The sequence below is a fragment of the Macaca fascicularis genome, chromosome 13, assembly GCF_037993035.2.
Source record: "Macaca fascicularis isolate 582-1 chromosome 13, T2T-MFA8v1.1".
Lineage (NCBI taxonomy): Eukaryota > Metazoa > Chordata > Mammalia > Primates > Cercopithecidae > Macaca > Macaca fascicularis.
Window position 1 is genome coordinate 93,018,022 of NC_088387.1, and position 16,152 is coordinate 93,034,173.

The following is a 16,152-nucleotide window of genomic DNA, read 5'->3' on the forward strand; positions in this document are numbered from 1 at the left end:
TTTTATTAGCCAGAATTGAAGCTTCAAATAGTTTAGAGCCTGACTGCAGAAATAGCAACATGTGAAATAATTAAATGCATATAATTGATACATTGTATGTCCAACTATGTATGTCAGGAGGATTAAGGGAATGAAATTTCAAAGTAATCTGAAGAAAGTTTAACATCAATAATACTTGTGTATCATTCATACTGTACAAATCACTTTTTGTGTATTTTGTTTTATCCTTATTGAGGAATGTAAAATATCCCCACCTTATAGATGAGGAGTTAAGGCCTGAAGAGTTTGTCTAAGTCAGACATTTTTCTAGCAATCCTGTGGGTTCCTCTATAGATCCCTCTCCCATTCCCTCAGTAATGATTTGAAATTTTTGCTTCTCTCCCTCATTTTCAGCAGACAGCTATGCTTCCTCCCCCAAGAGGGTGGAGATTATCGTATGAGAATGCCCTCGTTTCCTCCCTGTCTCTGCTACAAACTTCTCTGCCTCTGCCGCCATTCCTCACCACTCTCCTTCCCAGCTCTCCTCCCCTTTAAGGCCAGCCTTGCCGCCAGTATCACCAGTTGCCCGCTCAGGGCTTTGTTCTGTCCGATGATCTCCTCTTCCCTGTATTCACTTTCTTTCCCTCTCTCTTGGCTCTCATTCTGCCAGGATATCTAATTCTGAGAATATTTTAGAAGAGTCAATAAGCCACTATTTTAATTTTTGGGGCAGTCTCGCTCTCTTGCCCAGGCTGGAGTGCAGTGGTGCCATCTTGGCTCACTGCAGCCTCCACCTCCTGGGTTCAAGCGATTCTTCTGCCTCAGCCCCCTGAGTAACCAGGATTACAGGCGTGTGTCACCAGACTCAGCTAATTTTTTTGTATTTTTAGTAGAGATGGGGTTTCACCATGTTGGCTAGGCTGGTCTCCAACTCCTGACCTCCTGATCCACCTACCTTGCACTCCCAAAGTGCTGGGATTACAGGTATGAGCCACTGTGTTTGGCCTAAATTGTTATTTTTGTTTTGAGTGAATACAAAATGAGTATTTTTGAGTCAGCATTTTATGTTCTTTTATTTTTTTTTTTTTTGAGACGGAGTCTCACCCTGTCACCCAGGCTGGAGTGCAGTGGTACAATCTCTGTTCACTGCAGCCTCCACCTCCTGGGTTCAAGTGATTCTCCTGCCTCAGCCTCCTGAGTAACCAGGATTGCAGGTGTGTGTCACCACACTTGGCTTTTTTTTTTTTTTTTTTTGGATTTTTAGTAGAGACGGGGTTTCTCCATGTTGGTCAGGCTGGTCTCAAACTCCTGACCTCATAATCCACCCACCTCAGCCTCCCAAAGTGCTGGGATTGCAAGTGTGACCCATCGCGCCCGGCCTACCCACTATTTCTTTAAATCCCCTCCTCTTCACTGTGACTACAGACAGACACATTTTTCAAACTGTAGTCATTTTCCAGCCTCACTACTCCATCCTCTTACTCCTTTCAGCTCAGGTGGGTGACCTGGCATTTTTATCTATACAGACTTCCTACGTCAATTTATTGGGGGTTCTTTCAGAGACTTCGTTTAATGACATTAGGTTATTTTGTTGTAATATGAATGGAATACACCCACTTAAACATATATACCTTCTTAGGAGTATTTTTCTCAATAGTCTATAATATCCCTCTTAAAAGCAGGCAGTTTTTTTTTTAGGTTGTATATATATATTTTTTAATTATACTTTAAGTTCTAGGGTACATGTATACAACGTGCAGGTTTCTTACATATGTATACATGTGCCATGTTGGTGTCCTGCACCCATTAACTTGTTATTTACATTAGGTATATCTCCTAATGCTATCCCTCCCCACAATAGGACCCGGTGTGTGATGTTCCCCTTCCTGTGTCCAAGTGATCTCATTGTTCAATTCCCACCTATCAGTGAGAACATGTGGTATTTGGTTTTCTGTTCTTGTGATAGTTTGCTGAGAATGATGGTTTCCAGCTGCATCCATGTCCCTACAAAGGACACGAACTCATCCTTTTTTATGGCTGCATAGTATTCCATGGTGTATATTTGCCACATTTTCTTAATCCAGTCTGTCACTGATGGACATCTGGGTTGATTCCAAGTCTTTGCTATTGTGAATAGTGCCGCAATAAACATACGTGTGCATGTGCCTTTATAGCAGCATGACTTATAATCCTTTGGGTATATACCCAGTAATGGGATGGCTGGGTCAAATGGTATTTCTAGTTCTAGATCCTTGAGGAATCACCACACTGTTTTCCACAGTGGTTGAACTAGTTTACAGTCCCACCAACAGTGTAAAAGTGTTCCTATTTCTTCACATCCTCTCCAGCACCTGTTGTTTCCTGATTTTTTAATGATCGCTATTCTAACTGGTGTAAGATGGTATCTCATTGTGGTTTTGATTTGCATTTCTCTGATGGCAAGTGATGATGAGCATTTTTTCATGTGTCTGTTGGCTGTATGAATGTGTTCTTTTGAGAAGTGTCTGTTCATATCCTTTGCCCACTTTTTGATAGGGCTATTTTCTTCTTGTAAATTTGATTGAGTTCTTTGTAGGTTCTGGATACTAGCCCTTTGTCAGATGAGTAGATTGCAAAAATTTTCTCCCATTCTATAGGTTGTCTGTTCACTCTGATGGTGGTTTCTTTTGCTGTGCAGAAACTCTTTAGTTTAATTAGATCTCATTTGTCAATTTTGGCTTTTGTTGCCATTGCTTTTGGTGTTTTAGACATGAAGTCCTTGCCCATGCCTATGTCCTGTATGGTATTACCTAGGTTTTCTTCTAGGGTTTTTATGGTTTTAGGTCTAACATTTAAGTCTCTAATCCATCTTGAATTAAATCTCGTATAAGGAGTAAGGAAAGGATCCAGTTTCAGCTTTCTACTTATGGCAAGCCAATTTTCCCAGCACCATTTATTAAATAGGGAATCCTTTCACCATTTCTTGTTTTTGTCAGGTTTGTCAAAGATCAGATGGCTGTAGATGTGTGGTATTATTTCTGAGGGCTCTTTTCTGTTCCATGGTCTATATCTCTGTTTTGGTACCAGTACCATGCCGTTTTGGTTACTGTAGCCTTGTAGTATAGTTTGAAGTCAGGTAGCGTGATGCCTCCAGTTTTGTTCTTTTGGCTTAGGATTGTCTTGGCAATGCGGGGTCTTTGTTGGTTCCATATGAACTTTAAAGCAGTTTTTTCCAATTCTGTGAAGACAGTCATTGGCAGCTTAATGGGGATGGCATTGAATCTATAAATTACCTTGGGCAGTATGGCCATTTTCACAATATTGATTCTTCCCATCCATGAGCATGGTATGTTCTTCCATTTCTTTGTGTCCTCTTTTATTTCACTGAGCAGTGGTTTGTAGTTCTCCTTGAAGAGGTCCTTTACATCTCTTGTAAGTTGGATTCCTAGGTATTTTATTCTCTTTGAAGCTATTGTGAATGGGAGTTCATTCATGATTTGACTCTCTGTTTGTCTGTTACTGGTGTATAAGAATGCTTGTGATTTTTGCACATTGATTTTGTATCCTGAGACTTTGCTGAAGTTGTTTATCAGCTTAAGGAGATTTTGGGCTGAGACAATGGGGTTTTCTAAATATACAGTCATGTCATCTGCAAACAGGGACAATTTGACTTCTTCTTTTCCTAACTGAATACCCTTTATTTCTTTCTCTTGCCTGATTGCCCTAGCCAGAACTTCCAACACTATGTTGAATAGGAGTGGTGAGAGAGGGCATACCTGTCTTGTGCCAGATTTCAAAGGGAATGCTTCCAGTTTTTGCCCATTCAGTATGATACTGGCTGTGGGTTTGTCATAAATAGCTCTTATTATTTTGAGATACGTTCCATCAATACCGAATTTATTGAGAGCTTTTAGCATGAAGGGCTGTTGAATTTTGTCAAAGGCCTTTTCTGCATCTATTGAGATAATCATGTGGTTTTCATCTTTGGTTCTGTTTATATGCTGGATTACATTTATTGATTTGCGAATGTTGAACCAGCCTTGCATCCCAGGGATGAAGCCCACTTGATCATGGTGGATAAGCTTTTTGATGTGCTGCTGGATTCGGTTTGCCAGTATTTTATTGAGGATTTTTGCATCGATGTTCATCAGGGATATTGGTCTAAAATTCTCTTTTTTTTGTTGTATCTCTGTCAGGCTTTGGTATCAGGATGATGTTGGCCTCGTAAAATGAGTTAGGGAGGATTCCCTCTTTTTCTATTGATTGGAATCGTTTCAGAAGGAATGGTACCAACTCCTCCTTGTACCTCTGGTAGAATTCGGCTGTGAATCCATCTGGTCCTGGACTTTTTTTGGTTGGTAGGCTATTAATTATTGCCTCAATTTCAGAGCCTGCTATTGGTCTATTCAGGGATTCAACTTCTTCCTGGTTTAGTCTTGGGAGAGTGTAAGTGTCCAGGAAGTTATCCATTTCTTCTAGGTTTTCTAGTTTATTTGCATAGAGATGTTTATAGTATTCTCTGATGGTAGTTTGTATTTCTGTGGGATCGGTGGTGATATCCCCTTTATCATTTTTTATTATGTCTATTTGATTCTTCTCTCTTTTCTTCTTTATTAATCTTGCTAGTGGTCTATCAATTTTGTTGATCTTTTCAAAAAATCAGCTCCTGGATTCATTGATTTTTTGGAGGGTTTTTTGTGTCTCTATCTCCTTCAGTTCTGCTCTGATCTTAGTTATTTCTTGCCTTCTGCTAGCTTTTGAATGTGTTTGCTCTTGCTTCTCTAGTTCTTTTAATTGTGATGCTAGGGTGTCAATTTTAGATCTTTCCTGCTTTCTCTTGTGGGCATTTAGTGCTATAAATTTCCCTCTACACACTGCTTTAAATGTGTCCCAGAGATTCTGGTATGTTGTATATTTGTTCTCATTGGTTTCAAAGAACACCTTTATTTCTACCTTCATTTCATTATGTACCCAGTAGTCATTCAGGAGCAGGTTGTTCATTTTCCATGTACTTGTGCGGTTGCAGGTTGTTCATTTTCCATGTACTTGTGCGGTTTTGATTGAGTTTCTTAGTCCTGAGTTCTAGTTTGATTGCACTGTGGTCTGAGAGACAGTTTGTTATAATTTCTGTTATTTTACATTTGCTGAGGAATGCTTTACTTCCAACTATGTGGTCAATTTTGGAATAAGTGCGATGTGGTTCTAAGAAGAATGTATATTCTGTTGATTTGGGGTGGAGAGTTCTGTAGATGTCTATTAGGTCTGCTTGGTGCAGAGTTGAGTTCAATTCCTGGATATCCTTGTTGACTTTCTGTCTCATTGATCTGTCTAATGTTGACAGTGGGGTGTTAAAGTCTCCCATTATTATTGTATGGGAGTCTAAGTCTCTTTGTAAGTCTCAAAGGACTTGCTTTATGAATCTGGTTGCTCCTGTATTGGGTGCATACATATTTAGGATAGTTAGCTCTTCCTGAAGAATTGATCCCTTTACCATTATGTAATGGCCTTCTTTGTCTCTTTTGATCTTTGATGGTTTAAAGTCTGTTTTATCAGAGACTGGGATTGCAACCCCTGCTTTTTTTTGTTTTCCATTTGCTTGGTAGATCTTCCTCCATCCCTTTATTTTGAGCCTATGTGTGTCTCTGCATGTGAGATGGGTCTCCTGAATACAGCAAACTGATGGGTCTTGACTCTTTATCCAATTTGCCAGTCTGTGTCTTTTAATTGGACCACTTAGTCCATTTACATTTAAGGTTAATATTGTTATGTGTGAACTTGATCCTGTCATTATGATATTAGCTGGTTATTTTGCTCACTAGTTGATGCAGTTTCTTCCTAGCATCGATGGACTGTACATTTTGACATGTTTTTGCAGTGGCTGGTACCTGTTGTTCTTTTCCATGTTTAGTGCTTCCTTCTGGATCTCTTGTAGGGCAGGCCTGGTGGTGACAAAATCTCTAAGCATTTGCTTGTCTGTAAAGGATTTTATTTCTCCTTCACTTATGAAACTTAGTTTGGCTGGATATGAAATTCTGGGTTGAAAATTCTTTTCTTTGAGAATGCTGAATATTGGCCCCCACTCTCTTCTGGCTTGTAGAGTTTCTGCCGAGAGAGCTGCTGTTAGTTTGATGGGCTTCCCTTTGTGTGTAACCCGACCTTTCTCTCTGGCTGCCTTTAACATTTTTTCCTTCATTTCAACTTTGGTGAATCTGACAATTATGTCTTGGAGTTGCTCATCTTGAGGAGTATCTTTGTGGCATTCTCTGTATTTCCTGAATTTGAATGTTGGCCTGCCTTACTAGGTTGGGGAAGTTCTCCTGGATGATATCCTGCAGAGTGTTTTCCAACTTGGTTCCATTTTTCCCGTCACTTTCAGGCACACCAATCAGACGTAGATTTGGTCTTTTCACATAATCCCATATTTCTTGGAGGCTTTGTTCATTTCTTTTTATTCTTTTTTCTCTATACTTCTCACTTCATTTCATTCATTTGATCTTCAATCGCTGATACTCTTTCTTCCAGTTGAGTCAGTTACTGAAGCTTGTGCATTTGTCACATAGTTCTCGTGTTATGGTTTTCATTTCTATCAGTTCTTTTAAGGACTTCTCTACATTGGTTATTCTAGTTAGCCATTTGTCAAATCTTTTTTCAAGGTTTTTAGTTTCTTTGCGCTGGTTATGTAGTTCCTCCTTTACCTCTGAGAAGTCTGATGGACTGAAGCCTTCTACTCTCAACTCGTCAGAGTCATTCTCCATCCAGTTTTGTTTCATTGCTGGCAATGAGCTGCGTTCCTTTGGAGGGGGAGATGTGCTCTGATTTTTTGAATTTCCAGCTTTTCTGCACTGCTTTTTCCCCATCTTTGTGGTTTTGTCTGCCTTTGGTCGGTCTTTGATGATGGTGACGTACTGATGGGGTTTTGGTGTGGGTGTCCTTTCTGTTTGTTAGTTTTCCTTCTAACAGTCAGGACCCTCAGCTGTAGGTCTGTTGGAGTTTGGCTGGGTATCAGCAGCATAGGCTGCAGAAGATAGAATATTGCTGCACAGCGAGTGTTGCTGTCTGATTCTTGCTCTGGAAGCTTCATCTCAGGGGTGTACCCCGCCATGTGAGGTGTGAGGTGTCAGTCGGCACCTAGTGGGGGATGTCTCCCAGTTAGGCTACTCAGGGGTCAGGGACCCACTTGAGCAGGCAGTCTGTCCATTCTCAGATCTCAACCTCCATGCTGGGAGATCCACTGCTCTCTTCAAAGCTGTCAGATGGGGGCATTTACCTCTGCCGAGGTTTCTGCTTTTTGTTTAGCTATGACCTGTCCCCAGAGGAGTCGTCTACAGAGGCAGGCAGGCCTCCTTGAGCTGTGGTGGGCTTCACCCAATTCGAGCTTCCCAGTGGCTTTGTTTACCTACTTAAGCCTCAGCAATGACAGGCGCCCCTCCCCCAGCCTTGCTGCTGCCTTGCAGTTAGATCTCAGACTGCTGTGCTAGCAATGAGGGAGGCTCTGTGGGCTCTGGACCCTCTGGGCCAGGTGTGGGATATAATCTCCTAGTGTGCCGTTTGCTAAGACCCTTGGTAAAGCACAGTATTAGGGTGGGAGTTACCCAATTTTCCAGGTGTTGTGTGTCTCAATTTCCTTTGGCTAGGAGAAGGAATTCCCTTCCCCCCTTGCGCTTCCCAGGTGATGCAATGCCTCGCCCTGCTTCAGCTCTCGCTGGTCAGGCTGCACCCACGACCCAGTGAGATGAACCCGGTACCTCAGTTGAAAATGCAGAAATCACCCATCTTCTGTGTCACTCACGCTGGGAGCTGGAGGCTGGACCTGTTCCTATTTGGCCATCTTAGGCACGCCCCCCCCCCCAAAAGCAGGCAGTTTTACACAAGCATATTTAAAATGATTCACTATAGAAATTACTAAAAACCAGAGAGGGAACTAAAGAATGTTTTAATGAGTCAAAGGTAGTTATTTTTTAAGTTTTGAACTCTTTTAATATGAATACTCATGTGTTTTTCTATTACTTAGGTAACAAGGGTCTTTTCTCAATTTGCATAACATATTAATGAATTTCTCCAAATTTAATTTTTCTTCCACAGATTTTCCCTAATCTATTACTGTGAAAATGATCTAGCACAAACTTGTTTTTGTGAATGGTTTTCCTCACAGCACTTCAGCATTTCCGGGGTTGTGCAAAGGGTCCCTCACATCCAGACTAAAGAACCCCTGTAAGCCAGGTGCAGAGGCTCATGCCTGCAATCCCAGCACTCTGGGAGGCCAAGGCGGGTGCCTCACCTGAGGTCAGGAGTTTGACACCAGCCTGGCCAACATGGTGAAACCTTGTCTCTACTGAAAATACAAAAATTAGCCAGGGGGTGGGGTACATGCCTGTAATCCCAGCTACTCAGGAGGCTGAGGCAGGAGAATGGCTTGAACCCACGAGGCAGAGGTTACAGTGAACCAGGATTGAGCCATGGCACTCCAGCCTGGGTGACTAAGCAAGACTATCTCTAAAACAACAACAACAACAACAAAACATGCATTGTGGTACCTGCACATGTGACAATGTGGCACAGGAAAATTTATAATCAAGTGTAAAGTAACAAAATGGAAATGGAAAGCAGCTAGGAAGAGATCAAAAAATAAACCCTGTAGGCCAACATGGCATGTGTCTCCTCTCCTCCTTCCCCCAGCCACCACCCCCACATCATTATTGAAGTCAAACACATAGGATTTTTTTTTTTCAGTTGGAACAATTTTAGTGGAACTAGACTGGAATAATACAAATAATAATTTTAATTTTTTAAAAAAAATCCACTAATCTTTAAAAATTGGCCAAAGGTCTCCTCCTCTGCAAAGCTTTTCCTGCTCCACTCTGTCCCAAGCACCCATACACACTTCCATTATAGCACTTACCGTCTAAGGTCTTTGAGGATAAGGATGACTTCCCATTCATTTCATATGCCCCAGTGCCTATAAGTTACTATATTCTCAATAAATACTGGTTTCTTCATCTGTAGAATATGTTTAAATATCATCTCTAAGGTATCTTCTAGATCCAACATTTTTTGTGTCTGAGTCAAAGTTTTAATCATTTCTCCTACGGCAGGACCCAGATGTAATCAACACTGCTTTGCCGATAGAATACGGTCCACTTGTAGAAGAGGAAGAGAAAGTACCCGTGAGGCCCAAGGACCCTGAGGGGGTTCCTCCTCTCCTGGTCTCTCAACAGGCGAAACGGGGGGAGGAGCGCAGCCCAGCTGCCCCACCACCTGTGCCTACCACCTCCTCTGGCAAGGCTGCAAAGAAACCCACAGCTGCAGAGGTCTCTGTTCGAGTCCCTAGAGGGCCGGCCGTGGAAGGGGGACACGTGAATATGGCATTCTCTCAGTCCAACCCCCCTTCGGAGTTGCACAAGGTCCAGGGATCCAGAAACAAGCCCACCAGCTTGTGGAACCCAACGTACGGCTCCTGGTTTACAGAGAAACCCACCAAAAAGAATAATCCTCTAGCAAAGAAGGAGCCACATGAGAGAGGTAACCTGGGGCTGGAGGGAAGCTGTACTGTCCCACCTAACGTTGCAACTGGGAGACTTCCGGGGGCCTCACTGCTCCTAGAGCCCTCTTCGCTGACTGCCAACATGAAGGAGGTACCTCTGTTCAGGCTACGTCACTTCCCTTGTGGGAATGTCAATTACGGCTACCAGCAACAGGGCTTGCCCTTAGAAGCCGCTACTGCCCCCGGAGCTGGTCATTACGAGGACACCATTCTGAAAAGCAAGAATAGCATGAACCAGCCTGGGCCCTGAGCTCGGTCGCACACTCACTTCTCTTCCTTAGGATCCCTAAGACCGTGGAGGAGAGAGAGGCAATGGCTCCTTCACAAACCAGAGACCAAATGTCACTTTTTGTTTTGTGCCAACCTATTTTGAAGTGCCACCAAAAAAGCTGTATTTTCAAAACGCTTTAGAAAGGTTTTGAGCATGGGTTCATCCTATTCTTTCGAAAGAAGAAAATGTCATTAAAATGAGTGATAAATGCAAGGCCCAGATGTGGTTGCATAAGGTTTTTATGCATGTTTGTTGTATACTTCCTTATGCTTCTTTTAAATTGTGTGTGCTCTGCTTCAATGTAGTCAGAATTAGCTGCTTCTATGTTTCATAGTCGGGGTCATAGATGTTTCCTTACCTTGTTGATGTGGACATGAGCCATTTGAGGGGAGAGGGAACAGAAATAAAGGAGTTATTTGTAATGACTCAGCATGGGGAAAGACATTCTTTACTTGAAAAATCATAGACAACTAAAATGTCACTTTAGGTGACGGTTAGATGCTTTTAATTGTGCTGATTCATCACCAATTGTAACAAATGTTGTGAGTAGTTCCAGTAGTATAGCAGAAATGTGTATATACTCATCTAAATGAAATGCATACATTCCAAGTGCTTTGAGTAGGATAAAGCACCAATACAGATCCAGAGATTCAAACATCCTATTAATATACCTCATGCCTTAAGAAAATCCTCTTACTAAAAGTGAAAAACTGAGTGTGAGGTTTCCTACTGGATTTAAAACTCAAGATTTAAACTACTTATTCAAAAAATTTCCACTAATTAAACTTTCATCATTTAAAAGCAAAAATTTTAAGCAGCAGTGATACATAGAAGCATAGAAACATCCATTTGTGGGCATAAGTGTCAATACATTTTAGGCCAAAACCTTCTGTTTGTTTCAGTCATGGACTGACTACCAAACTCAAGTTTATACCTGTAGAGATGGACAGGGCCCCAGGAGGAACAGGCCGCTGGTGGTCCTAAGGAGAGGCACTGATCCAGTCTCTTTCCTTCCATGGCTAACCTGCGTTTTCTCTCCATCATGTGATCCAAGTACACTGGGAACACAAATGTGCTGAAATACACACAGCATAATTTGTATAGCTGTCAAAGACAAATTAAAACAAAGAATTTTTTCCCTAGGAGGCAATGAGGAAAGGAATTGTGGAACCCTTGAAGAGTTGAGGTTGACATTGACATGTTAGAGTGGGAGTTCTGAACCTGGTTTTCACAGATGAATTTTACTTCCATGAAAACGCATTGGGAATCTGTTCAATTTTACACACATACTTATGTGTGTAATGCTTAGAATGCTTTATCAGTAAGTCCTCATTTCATCCTCTTTCTGCTTCTCCTCTATCCTCATGCCCGTTTTCTTTCCTATTGGTAGCTATGCCAAAGCATTCAAGAGGGAAGCATTCTCTTACTACTTGCTAGTAACTAAACATTACCAAACAAAAGGACTGTGTGTGTGTATATTATGAAAGGTATATATATACATGCCTGTTTCCGACCCTCTGTTTCACCTGCATCAAAAGCATCACTTTCAGCGTGGGAAAGCCATTATGTTAAAAGCCAACACCAGACAACTGTTCCTTTCTCTGAAGGCAGCTGCCTCACCCTGGAGTTAGGAGTGTGCATCTGTAAAAGCCCTGATGCCCTAGGGGCTACCTTCCTTATCTGCTTAACTGCCGAAAATATTTTCATCCGAGATACATGAAGATGAAACATCAATGAACTCATCTCTAAATAAAAGTATCACTAAAATTTGGTTCATGCCAGGCACAAAAGTAGCCTAATCATATAAACATTATTTAACTCACAGACCACCTGAAGGGGCTCAAGAATATCACTTTGAGAAACACTCTTCCTAAAGGATACTGACAGAGGAGTTGTCAATAACTGAGGAAAACACTTCCATTTTAGATTTGTTACACCAGTAACCAATCAAGCTGGGAGTAAGCTATCTGGTTAAATAGCCATCTCTTTATTGTTATTCATGGGGAAAATATTACTTCTTTCCACTTTTAAGAACTATAAATCCATTACATTTTCAGGTTGTGCCTTTCTACCACTGAGATTGATTTGTTGATCTCTCTAATCGTCCTTATTGGTATCAACTTTCATGTAAATAATAGTCAAGTCTTAAAAGCTTGTATACATGGATAAGTAAATAAACAACTCCACACTGAGATGTGATGACCTCAAGATGTTTCATTTAACTTGGTGTAACCCATGGGTATCAGCATGATATTAATCTGGACTATTGTCCACTTGAATATTGCTCCAGCCATATGGCTACAATTCATACAGACACCATGGGCTTTAGTAAAGTTATTAACCATGATAGAAAGTTCCACCCAGAATATGAACGGGCACAATTAAAGTTTGCAGAAACTATGCTAATTAAACCATAATCTAGCATAATTATTTATATCCTATGTTTATAAAGAAGCCCATCAAAAGTTCACAACTGTTCCATTGGGAAACTGGCAATTTGCGAGCAATGACCAGTTTGTTAATATGTTGTACCTCAAGATTATAGCAATTCAGACTAGCAGGAATAAACTTTTTAAAAAGAGTATGCTCTACTAAGTAGTTAAAAGGCTGGATTCTCTTTCCACCAGTTAGGGTCTGAGTTCTGACTCCCCTTGGGTTATCTGGCCCGTTGGTACCTCCATGTCTCCATATATAAAAGGAGGACAATCACTTCCCTTCCTCACAGCTCCTCAGGGAGATCATACACTGTGTGAAAGCACAAGCACCTCCTCTTACACCTTGGCAGCCCCCAAGTGAGGTGGGGCTGGGTGTGGGGGCAGGTATGTCTATGCCTCCCTGCCCTCATGCTCAGCTGTGGTTCTTGTCCCCGCTCACATCCAGCCCTCTCGGCTCTCCCGTTTGTGCCGTGTTTTCTTCGTCTGTCATTTGGTTTTGTTGTTTTAATTGACATATAATAATCATGTGTATTTATCGTGATGCTTCAATACATGCATGTATTATAAAAATCAAATCAAGGCATTTAGCATATCCATCACCTCCCACAGTTATCATTTCTTTGTGATAAGAACATTCAAATTCCTCTCTTCTAGCTATTTTGAAATATACACTATTGTTAACCATAGTCATCCCACTGTGCAATTGAACACCAGCACTTATTCCTCCTCCTAACCCTAATGACAGTAGCAGGAACCCTGCCAGAACCCAACTCCTTTCAGCACAAAAGAAGAACGTAAAGTCTCTACCACAATTTCAGTAATTCTTTAAAAAAAATTTTTGGCATCTCCACATAGTACTTAGTAAACCGTATAGCTATAAGGTATTATGTAACTAAAGTTAACTTTATTCTGTAAAACATGGGCCTTTATATCCAAATTCCCAGAGCACACCACTAAGAATTTCTAATGATCAAGCCATTTTAATAGGTTTTCAGTAGTAATAGCAGGATTAAAATCTGTTACGAGCTTTACAGACCTAAAAGGAGACGCATCCAAATTCATGTTACTCTAACAGACTACCCATGACAAGATTCATAAGATCGTATGAAGTGTGTTGTCAATCTGTCTTTAATGGTTTTTAAAATGAGTCCCTAAAGAACACACAATTTGACTTTGCTAATTTCATTGCAGCAGATGGCTCCTGTGTCGTTGTGTGAACATAAAAAGCAAAACCAGCATTCCCGTAATCCTAAACATGCTGCTGTAAAATAAAAGATCATTACTGAGAACAAATAGAGAGGCTTCTATTAAGATTCTACTTTCATTTTGTGTCCTGAGTAGGGGTGTTTAATTTTTGACGCACTACTCAAGTAGTGCAAAACATTTTTCAGCTGTAGCCTGACAACTCTAAAATATTTGAAAACCTTGGTAAGAACAAACTACTACATGAGGGGTGGGGGGGGGGGGGGACAGGAAGTTGCATGCACTGTGACCACAAAACTGCAGGAACCACCTTCCTCTCTTCAGCATTCAGTAAGTGTAAAACAAGTGTGTTACCCTTCATGTGGAAAAATGGCACTACAAGTCTAACCTCAGAAAAAGCACAAGTACCAAAATTAGTCTTTAGTGCCTTCACATGTTCATTTCTTATATCCCTCTTCTTGACATCCTCGGGCTCTCTCCCCATCCCATCAATTTCCTAAGACTTATTGCCTCCTTGTGAGAACTAACCCGCAGTTATTTTTCCTCCACACTCAATGTTCATTTCAGCTGGTGTTAGGTGAAAGACAGTCTTATTAAATGAACTCACATCGAAACCTTAGCAGCTAGGATAGTATTTCTCCCTAGAATATTTACATATTAGAAGAGGTTATTTGCTAACATAGATGAACATCAGATTGATAAAACTTCAGATGATTATATCATCTTGGATGGTTTAGCATTCATCAGTTACTTGAGAAAACAGCAAGCAGACCGGGCAGGAATGAAGAGAGTTACCACTACTAGACCGCAATTACCTACCTCCCTGACTCAAGCAAGTTACTGAAACTCATTTTCTTATATAAAAAACAAGGTCAGGAGTTCAAGACAAGCCTGGCCAACATAGTGAAACCCTGTCTGTACTAAAAATACAAAAAATTAGCTGGGCATGGTGGCAGGTGCCTGTAATCCCAGCTACTCGGGAGGGTGAGGCAGGAGAATTGCTTGAACCCAGGAGGCGGAGGTTGCAGTGAGCGGAGATCATGTCACTGCACTCCAGCCTGGATGACAGTGCAAGATTCATATCTCAAAAAAAAAAAAAAAAAAAAATATATATATATATATATATGGTCTCAAAGACCCCTTCTAACTGTGAAGTCTGCGATTCTGTAAGACTTCACCTGTGTAAGGTAAATTCCAGCACCCAGCCATAATCAGTGGAGCATGACTGGTGTGTGCATGTGTCCTTGACCTTGACTCTTATCCCAATGAGACAAATTATATGTAATCTTTATATAGAAGTAGACCAGAGAGTTTAGTATCAGTCCTGTTTATTCAAAGATCTTTCTATTCAAAGATCTCTTTAACAAATCATCAAATCCTTACCATAGCAAAACGAGATTAATCAGGGATGATTTCCAGAAAGAAGCAAAGCTGGCAGAACTATGAGTCATGTCCATTTAATAAACTTTCATGCTTTCAGTGCCACACCACTTATTTCTCTGTCATTACATTTGCTATAATGGCAACCTTATTAGCAAAGTAAAACCATAAAACTTACCTTTTATCACACCAATATTTGGTGGTATATCTGATGCACTTTCTTTTTGTCAGTTGACAATTTGCACCTCTCAGTGCCTATATTAGTCTGTTCTCACACTGCTGATAAAGACATACCCAAGACTGGGTAATTTATAAAGAAAAAGAGGTTTGATGGACTCACAGTTCCACATGGCTGGGGAGGCCTCACAATCATGGTGGAAGGCAAAGGAGGACCAAAGGCATGTCTTACATGGTAGCAGGCAAGAGAGCGTGTGCAGGGGAACTGCCCTTTATAAAACTATCAGATCTCATGAGACTCATTCACTATCATGAGAACAGCATGGGAAAAGCCCACCTCCATGATTTAGTTACCTCCTACCAGGTCCCTCCCATGACATACGGGGATGATAGAAGCTACAATTCAAGATGAGATTTGGGTGGGGACACAGCCAACCCATATAGTGCCCATTCCCAAAGTGAGGTGGCAAAGCCTACAGCAAGTCAGGTGTTTGAGAGCAGGAGGTGCCTGTGGATTCTGATGCTCCTCAATAAGTGCATCCAAGTGCCATTATGATGAGCAATTCATTAAGAACAGGAGTCCTCTCTCACAATCACCATAGAATTGGACAGAACCCCTCTTTTCAGGCTCATACAGATATCCACTGCCATTGGATGGCAATTTTTGGAAACCTGTTGTGAACCACATAGTTTTATAATGGATCCCTAGAAACAGGGAATCCAAAAAGACAGCCAATTCCAACATCCCACCAAGATAAGATTATGAAGACTGTGGGCAAATTTCCTACATTTTACTGCATCTAATAGTTGAGAAAAGAAACAATTTAAATCTTCTCGCATTATTCTCAAAGTAATATTTATATAGTATTTCACAGTTCTCAGAAGAAATAATTTTCAAGATAGAAATTCTTTTTCCTCAAGTATGCACCAGGAAACAGCTGGTGATGTTTTATAAAGGATAAGAAACTAAAGCAGAAAATTACATTGGATTTTCCTTTGTTACACACCGGGGGGTGTAAAGTGAGGCCTCAAGAATCTCATGCTATTTCTTAATTCCCTAAGCTCTATTCCCTTCAAGTAAGAGAAAATATCATCTGAAAAAAGTACAATATTTTCACTGATATGTGTAATGTACTGGAATTCTTATTAGAAATCCATTTGTATTGGCAGGTTCAATAAAGGCAACT

General features: G+C 41.0%; 1 protein-coding gene across 3 annotated transcripts in view; it reads left to right on the forward strand.

The window, feature by feature from the left end:
* Nucleotides 1-11,962, forward strand: part of ALK (ALK receptor tyrosine kinase) — a 979,633-nt gene extending 967,671 nt beyond the window's left edge. For all 3 annotated transcript variants that reach the window (XM_065527229.2, XM_005576218.5, XM_045368614.3), the window contains one exon: nucleotides 9,051-11,962. In XM_065527229.2, coding sequence (XP_065383301.1) covers nucleotides 9,051-9,749 — 699 coding nt within the window. In that variant the 3' untranslated portion in view covers nucleotides 9,750-11,962. The remainder of the gene's footprint in view (nucleotides 1-9,050) is intronic.
* Nucleotides 11,963-16,152: the final 4,190 nt, after the last annotated feature.